General features: G+C 46.1%; 2 protein-coding genes across 2 annotated transcripts; both read right to left on the bottom strand.

Annotated features, from left to right (window-relative positions):
• Positions 1-152: 152 nt before the first annotated feature.
• Positions 153-1,649, bottom strand: FOIG_15827 (acid phosphatase; the record flags this gene model as incomplete). The annotated part of the gene is made up of 3 exons (XM_031217220.1): positions 153-1,228; positions 1,280-1,349; positions 1,425-1,649. 3 exons carry the CDS (start codon positions 1,647-1,649, stop codon positions 153-155), a joined length of 1,371 nt encoding a protein of 456 aa, XP_031053117.1.
• Positions 1,650-4,522: 2,873 nt separating this feature from the next.
• FOIG_15828 (uncharacterized protein) lies at positions 4,523-7,441 on the bottom strand (the record flags this gene model as incomplete). The annotated part of the gene is made up of 5 exons (XM_031217221.1): positions 4,523-6,289; positions 6,343-6,528; positions 6,582-7,088; positions 7,156-7,210; positions 7,281-7,441. The coding sequence occupies 5 exons, from the start codon at positions 7,439-7,441 to the stop codon at positions 4,523-4,525; spliced, it is 2,676 nt and encodes an 891-aa protein (XP_031053118.1).
• Between the last annotated feature and the right edge of the window lie 1,761 nt (positions 7,442-9,202).

Raw genomic sequence — 9,202 nt, forward strand, 5'->3', positions numbered from 1 at the left:
CTTTTGCTATTATATAAAGTATATATTTAGAGCCTAATAACCAAGTCCTTAGAGGTATATTATTCTTAATTTTTCTTTAATTAAAATTAAATTACCTAGGTCTTTTCTTTTATTGTTATTCGGTTATATATTATAAAATGAACTATCCTAGGTCACGTAAGCGCAGCTACAGCGATGCCCAAGAGCAGCGGTGCTAAAGAAATAGGGACAGTCTTTATCAGAGAGCCGCTGCTTTTGCTTCTGCCAGCGGAACCAGTTTGACTCGGCGCGGCATTGGATGGGCTAATCGATGAAGAAGCATCATTAACCCCAACAGCCGGAATACGCCCCTTTGTGGCTTGGTAATTGTCGTCATAGGGATAGACATTAGTGTAGTTGTATGACCCCCCAGACCTGCCCCACAGTGACTTGATAGATCCCAACACGCCTCTGCCGGCTGCGCACTTGGCTTCCGTGTCAGGTGTCGGCCACCATCCGGGCAGTTCTTGTACATCGTTAAGCGGCCCGGGGTAGGATTCACTCCACGACAAGCCTTGGTACGAGATGTCGGTGTTCTTGTAGCCTACTTTATTAGCCAGGACAGAGAACACATTAGCATCGCAGTCCCAGCGGCCGAGCGAGGGGAGATCCCAGTTCACCGAGATGGTGGACAGCATGGAATAGTGGTTGTAGTACATACTGTCTGTGGTGCCGCGTAGGGAGGGGTGAATGGCGCCTCCGAGGAGAACCGTGAATACCTTATTAGGAATGTCATTTTGTTTAGCCTCATCGAAAGTGACCACTATGAGAGTCTTGTTCATAAAGTACTCATTCTCAATAAGGGGACCAAGCCACTCATGGAGCCATCTGCCTGCAAAGGCAAGCCCAGTGTCGTGCCCATCATCGCGAATATTTGGTGTGAAGAATGCCCATTGAGGGAGATTTTTGCCCGCCAAATCTTGTTCGAAGCTGGTGAAATTCTTAATCCGAGCCATGCGGGTTGCATTTCTTGAGATTATATCGTAAGAGGACAGTGGATTATGCTTGCTCACATAGCCATCTCCATTAGCTCCTTGGACGCCGCGGTACGAAAAGGTCTCTTCATACTCAGCCCAGGAGATCTGCTTAGTGTCGAGGAGCTCAATGACGGTAGAGACGTTAGCCGGGATGCGATGGTAGCGGTCGTTCTGTAGACCAAATGTGTCGCCTCCCACGGCGGCAACATAGTTGGGTTGCGATGGGTGGGTGACTGCAAGAAGTGTTAATTGCACCACCGTCACTTGAGAGCTTAGTATCTCACCTGCGTAGTAATTCTCGAGCAAAACACCCTGCTCGGCGAGCCAGCGCATGTCCTTATTAACAGCTGCTGTCTGTCACTGATATATAAGCCTGTCCTATAGGACTTTTACAACCTACCGTCCCAACAGTCTAGGACTGGCACATACCTCGAAATTGACATTCTCTAGCCATATCTGAAACATACGGTTGAATCCTACCCCTGGTACCGTCGACCCTTCAATTGCCGGTGGAATGGTTGCTTGAATATCCCTGACGGCTTCCACGCTTGGCTTTAGGAAGATTGAAGTGGTCGGTTTGCCGACGACTGCTATGTCTCTGCGTATCACTAGCGTGAGGATCTTGAGGATTAGAGTGCTTAGGAAGGTCTTCATATTTTGTGAATGAATATCCGTCAAAGAATAATTAAAGATGTTATAAAAGGCTTTCTAATTTTTCTAGTCCGACGGCGCTGGAATTTACCAACGCTGCTGACTCAGATTAGTCTCTCTGCGTCAAATGACTTAATGTCATTTGTCCTGCAGTGATGACGAGCTCCTGTTCCTTTCTCTCGTCATAGACCGGAATTTGATCACATCTGTCGCCTCAACTGCGCCGAATATTTCACGGTAACCCAGAATAAAGTTCGGGAAGCGCGGCGAATGCTTACGTATATTAGAGCTGAAACCGGTATTTGACGTCCATTAATGAGAACGTAGTGACATGCCAGGCCACCATTGTTCCGTCCGTCCTCTAATGCTATTCTATTTGCCACCTCGGTATAACAGAGAGACAAATTGTCGTACCGAGCGTGCTGAAAGGATCCAAGGTTAGGTAAATCATAACTTAGTAGCAGTAGTCTGTTGATTAACTTGTATCTAAAGAGCGTAGTATTCTAGCCCAAAGACTTACTTAGGCACATACCTCGATCCCTAACTCCTGTTGTTTCCTGATACGCGTGGAGATCATGCGTGGCCTAAAACACAGATCTTCATTGCGTGAATGAGGGGAAATTTGGTAACTGGCATTGGAGAAGATACTCCGACAGTCCCTACTCTACATCTTGAATGCTTTTGTGCAATACCCCACCTGTTTTTAGGAACATGATTGGATATCTGACCCCGATGATTACGCAAATTGTGCTAAAGGGCGGGCAAAGAGATGCTACTGCATGTCCACGGGAGACGTCCTGGTGCCAGTCTCGGCATTCCTATTAACAAAGCTTGGCATCAAATAAGCATGGGGCCTGGGCTCTGCCACGAAAGTCTGTAGTAATGACGGATGGGTATTCCGAAGCCCATGTTTCAGGTCTCCGTTAGGCGCTTATCCCTGGCTGGCGTGGCGTAAGGCTCCCCAACATCAAAGTCCCAAGACAGAATTATCACATCGCGCTTCCTCCAAGTAGATCAAGAGAGTCCGAGACGCCATCAAACCCCTGCTCTGACCCTCCTGCTACCAAGCCAAGCCGATCGTTACTGGTAGTGGGTGAGGGCAGTTTGCAAAAGAAATAAGTTACACCAAAGCCCAAGCAGCGGGTTGCGCTGTGGCAGATTTCAACACGCCGTGCAGTTGAAGATACGCAGCCTTCCTCATGATTGGCCAGACATGCGATTTTGCGAACACTTTGCTAAAACGTAAGCGGATTCGCTAGCTCGCAGAACGGACGCGTCAGCTTATATGGCGTGGTAATGGATGATCCCACTTCATTACCCTGTAAGACGGAAGTCTGTGAGGGCAATTGGGGTAAGAGCGTCCAAGACGATAGCAGCTCGCGGATGTCATGTACTCTGAATGCACACAGGTAATGCATCGTGGTGCATTCAGCCACTTATTCCCAGAGCCATTTACATTCCCCATTCCTCAATCTTACAATATAAAAAGGATAAAATTTTATTTAATAACGCTACGCTTGATTAACAGGAGACGCTATCAGTTAGCAAGGTGAGGCTTATAATCATTGCTCTTTTGCTCGAATTGACCTTAGGAAGCGTGACCAGTCCCATCTTTCTTGGTGCAATCTCGCCAACTGTATTTCACACCCGACTCAAGGCCTGCATTTATCGTTGTATAGTCTACCCTAGAAAGATCGAAGAACCCTTTACTTCGCCACCAGTAACGAACTGGCATATAGTTCTAAACACAAAAGGGTCTAATTATCAAATAACGGCATCACCAGGAGCCTATGGTGCCTATTCAAGCCCGTTTGCTCCGGTGGCCAAAGATAATGGAATGACAACTATCGAGACTCAGCGTGGCCACAGCAAGGAAAGGGATTCTTGGCTCCTACACATCCACATTTCATCTTTATGCTACATATCACCCTCCCTAACTCAAGTGGTGGTGGACTCCGTTGTCCCAAGGCTAATCATGATCTCTTTGGCACCTTCCTCACAGCATCGTCTCCTTTATCCCAGAACTGTATGCATATTATAAATGGATTCTGATTTGGTGAAACTCTAATGTCAAATCTAGATTAAAAGACGAATACACAATGGCATCCCGAAGAATGTCCCTGCCCTGTCGTAAAGACCGATAGCAGCCCGACGAGAAGCATAAAGCCTGAGAGAGAGATATATAAGATTATTCCCTTAAAATAGTTAATTGATAACTTAATATGAACCCCTGCCGCTGCCATGCTGAGACGTACTGGAAGTCGTCGAGGAGACGTTTATGAACGAACATGGTTTAATAATGTGTTCTATAGATTAAATCTGTTTAATCTATGGAATCGTTGATATATTCGTATTGCAACTAGGATGTGGTGAGAAAGAAAAACCACGACGCCGTGGGTTGGTCTCGTTTGAGCACAGTGTTGAAGATATGCCCTGTACCTGTGAAGTGCCTCGGAGCTTAAATTCGCCATTTTGAAGTCTCTGCATATAAAAATAAGAAGGTAACTCATCTAATAAGATGTAAAATATTACTTGTTGTGTTAATATCTCTAGAGTATAAGCCTTTATTTTAGTAAGTGGCTTTAATATAATTTTAAGTTAAGGCTTTTTATAGGCATTTTCTTACTTTTCTTTAATTTACTTAATGCTTTAGAATTCTAAGATGTATTAGGGATATATTATAACTAAATATGTTTTCGTATTAAGTATTTCTAAGTAATAGCCAGTACTACTCCTTAATTTTAATATTAAGGATAAGTCTTTAAACTATGGAAGGCTAACTTTGTATTACTAATTAAGATAAAAATTATTAGGCATTCCTTGATATATCTAATTTATCTGCCTAGGTGATATCTATATGGTTTGCGCCAGCGGAATTAAGCGTTTGATTCTCCTACTGCCCCTTTCTCACGGTGCTCAATAGTTTCGACAAACAGAATATCCACAAATGACGACATATTGCTCACTAGGCCCTTATGAGGCCCGACTTCGCTGGAGATTTGTGGGCCCGCCTGCGCGTTGGTTTCGCAGTGACCTATCACCTGGAGCTCAATGTCTACTGCCGGTGGCGTCTTTGGGTTATTCGCTGGGATCGTGAGCTTACATGAGCCTTCTGATCCGGCGCATTGCTCTGATTTGTGTTTGCTTTCTTCACCATTGACCAAGATTTCCTTTATGCTAGTGGCACCTCCGTAGGACAGCCGGTCCGGTCGTGATTTTTCATGATCTTGGCTTATTCCCGAATCCTCTGTCAAAGACATTGCTCGGACTCGATTGGCGTGGCCAGACGGGTTAAGATTGACAGTCGAACTGGATTTCGCCGAATCAGCGGACAGGCGTCGTCGTTGATTCCCCATTGCCATAGTATTGCCGTTTAGTATTTTGACCGCTGAAAGGTTAGACCGTCTGAACGACCAGAACCTGAATGGTAAGCCGGATCCGCTGCCCTGCGATACTTCACCACTATCCGCCAACTTGACAATATGTTCGAACCTTTGGTGTACCCCTTGTATAAACTCGTGCTGGAATTGTGCTGGCGCCTGGCGTATCTTGAAGAAGCTAAGAGGTATGAATTCACAGTTGGGACTAGACAGCACTGAGTGGATGGGAATCATCAGCCGCATCACAATCATAGTCGATTGCCCCCATTCTTCGTTGTCTCGGCAGGGTGCACAGGATATCGTAGACGTGAGGGCTGCGTCTTCAAAGAGTGGCTCTTGAATCCATTCACATAAGGCTTTGATGGTCTCTGATAGTTGAGCCGCAAACTCGCTCTCCTGAGCGCTTTGACCCACCGACGTCTCATTCAGACTCTGTAGTATTTTGGAAACTGACATGTTTCCAAACCGCTTGAGGAACTGTAAATGCCAGTTCTCGAGTGTCTTAAGTGGAAGAGCCATAGATGGGAGAAGATTTCTGGCGTCTTTCTGTACCAAAATATCGAATCCGGACCTGACGGAGGCTCGGATGGCGAAGAAGCCTATATGAACACCGGATGGTGCCTTGTTGTGCTTGGATGCGTATGTAGACATGGAACGGAGTTTCGTCTCAAACTCGGTACTCTGAATCTGCATGCCCGACCTGATGATGTTGCTGACCTGATGAAGCTCGGCGAAACGATAACCAGCTGATATAAAACGCTCAGCGTCCTGATCCGACTTAACACGGCGAGCTAGCAGCATCAACAAGCCGCGTCCAAAGGCCTGCTGCCGAGCGTCGAGCCCTGTTTCTATGTCAGGGCCACTTTGGTTGTCCTCTTGACTGTCTACCATTCCCCAAGAAAGACTAAGACGAGAACTCATGCGAGACTGGGGTCGTGGCCACTGGCCAACTGGGCCTGTAAGGAGAATCTCATCCCATAAGACACCTACAGAGGTCAAATCCTCATGGAACCGGCCCGCAAGCTCGGCTGCGGCAAGACAGAAGAGTTCCCTAAAAATAATGTCGTAATGCTCAATCATCTCTCCATACTCGTTAACGAGCTGAATGCCACATCGTCCGTCTTTATGAGTGCTTGAATGAGGCAACTGTAACACGTGCTGCCTCATACCGCCAACAAGGCTCGAGATAATACTCCAGTTTCTTGATGCCAGGAACATCCACTGGAAGATTGGGTGTCTGATACTAAAGCCGTCTTTGGTATGCTAGTAAAGTAAGCCAAGGGCCGTCTAGGATGTGTCAGAGTATATATATCTACCTTTTCCAAAAATGAATCAGTGATAACAGTACTGGGAATTAGTCCATCAGGGTCGACGAGAATCCTTCCGGCTTTGTCGAAGACAGCTGTTCCCAATGTGACCTGCTGCGCTCGAAAGGCGGACTTTCTCAAGTTCCTTATGCGAATGATGGTTGACATGGCAATGATAAAACAGGCACCGAGAGTCTATTCTGGATCAGCCATACATTTCATATTGTCAACTGAATATGCGTACTGACCAAACAGATAGCCACGACAACATTTGCAGCTTTAGGTGGCTCGTTTCCCTTTGACTCGGCATCTCTGAAACGATAACGAGTTCCAGCAGCGGCACACCAGTGCATCCCTGATACAGCGCTTGCAAGGACCGCAGCCGAGATAGCTCGCCTCCGCCACGAATTTGTCCACATAGCCCTAAAGACAAATAACATAAAAAGGGCAGCGTTACTGGCAACAACGGCGATAATAGCGGATCCGACGACGTAGGCTGGCTGATATACACAGGTATAATTCTTAATAGATGTATTCCCGAGATAGTGCATACCGCAGATAGAAGCGCCGCAGAGAACGCCGCCAGCAATGACTCTCCACCAGGAAATAGCATTATCAGTGCCGATTGCTAGAAATGCAGACAGCAAGACGATAATAGGAATAAAGAAGGATAGAGCTGTAAAGCCCTTCGAATAGGCTACTTGCATCTCGGGTTCTCCGTTGGCAAGATGGATAGCTCTATTTCCAGTGAAATGCTAGTCGAAGACCATATCGTGAGCATTCAAGGGCTACGTGATCCAGATGGATATTGTCGTAACTCACCATACACCAGATGGCTACTCCGCCCATGGTGACGGCGGAGCTCACGAGTAACAAGCTTATTTAGTCAGTGCGATCATTCGGAGAAACAACATGAGGTTTTCAGAATCGCAAAAACGTAAACATACTGGTTGTATAGGCCTCTGAAGCCGGTTCGTCTGCTCATAAGCTCAAGACTTGAGCCTGCGCCGACCAGGCTGACAATGTAGCTAAGAATGACGAAGCCAGCATTGTAGCTCTGGGGCACAATATGATCCTGATACTCACGAAGCAAGTTATAGGAAGTCATGACGAGCTCAAAGAACACAGACGAGCAATGACAAGTTACTGAGACCGTGCAAGAGAGTGTGGATACTTATTTGGTAGATTGGAGCATAACACGACCGGGGGCAAAGGCTCTTAACTAGGACATATAAACGAGGCCATGGCCTCCAGAGTTCGGAGGCTCGGTAGCATTGCGTCTGGTCAATTACGGTTGCTAGGAGCGTCTGAGCACGCCATGGGATTTAATTAAGATGAATTGGTCACTTATTACGAAGCCGGAAGCCATTTTGGGATCCTGCTGGATAATTACCCTGCCCACCATCAGACGAGGACTGCTACCACAAGACAAGCCAGGTAGACTAGCCTAAAATGGGAAAAAATCTAATTGTAATTCAGGGACCAGGTAGGAATTAGGACCAAACCGCCATTCATGATCTTTTTTCCATCGGGTCTTTTAATTTCGGGTTTGCATCACAAAGCCTCTCATATGGCCGGGTTGCTGAGCCAAAGACTTGAACTTGTTGGGACTACTTGGTGGTCAGATGCGCCGCCACAAGGGCTTACATATCGCTTGTATTAGATCATAAATCATATCGTGCTCGGGACCGGGGGCCATCAGATGCGGACCTATGAAAGGCCCAATCTTGTGACAAGTGCGACCGTCAGATTTTTTTCGCATACCTTAAGTTAGTAAAATCGAATGGCGTAACAAGAAACTGCCACAAAGCATGTGAAATGACCCAGACACTCGCTAAGCCTGTGCCGTCTCTGCAACGGCATGGAATATTGTCATCTATAAAACCTTTCGTCAGCATCAATTATATATATGTTTGTCCGCCAGTGGTGTAATTGCGGGTTCTAGGAGTCAAGAATCTTAAGAAATTTAATTATTACACGTATTGCGTCTTGTCTTCCTTTCTCGATTACTGTCAGATCCATGTTTCTATTGTATTCTACGGCCGGTTAATACAGGCTCTCTATACAGCACATTGACAGCAATGGTTACATCAGCCGTAGAGCCCGCCATGTGAAACCATATTGCTCGCAGGAGCAACCCGTTGCCATGGTTCAATAGCGCCTGTTGGGATCAATTGCTGACCAATCGGGCGTATGAAATTTCCGTGTATGTTTGTGTCAGATTGTCTACGCCTCAGTTCCTCGCATATTTCAAAACACACGCAAACGGGTCCGTGCATATATTCGTGTGCCTTACATGATATACATCGTCATCTTCTGTGCGCAGGTAGAGGTCCAAGCAAAAGCAAAAGCGCAGCCGCTAGTTAGATTAGAGTCTAATCTTACAACTTTGCCACATCACAATTCCGTCATCATGATCCTTGAACTGGTTCCATCAGGGGGTCAAAAAAAAGGAACCCAACCACAATATGAATAATTTACTTTGATGTTCCGGGGTGGTCCTCTATAGATAAACAATAATTGTTCCTTAAGGAGATACAGAACTGGTGGAACTGCTTCCACTAAAAACGTCATCATAACGTGCGCAAAGGTCGAAATTGGGTTGATAATGTCGCATGGGGGCCCGGAGTCGATGGGAAATCAGGACGAGAAGCGAACATGCGCAGCTAACCAGAAAATGAGCTGTTGGGCATATGCTGTCAATCGCATACTAACCCGTTTCTTCTTTGCGCTAGGTTTTCTGTCAAAAATGTGATTCTAACAATGTCAAAAAGGAGAGGCAATAATGTGACTTGTTGACGAATGCGACATATTATTGTCAGACATTACGTGTATTCGGTTCATTGATGTGAATTGGTGTATTCATGTT

This window comes from Fusarium odoratissimum (assembly GCF_000260195.1).
Source record: "Fusarium odoratissimum NRRL 54006 unplaced genomic scaffold supercont1.59, whole genome shotgun sequence".
Classification (NCBI taxonomy): domain Eukaryota; kingdom Fungi; phylum Ascomycota; class Sordariomycetes; order Hypocreales; family Nectriaceae; genus Fusarium; species Fusarium odoratissimum.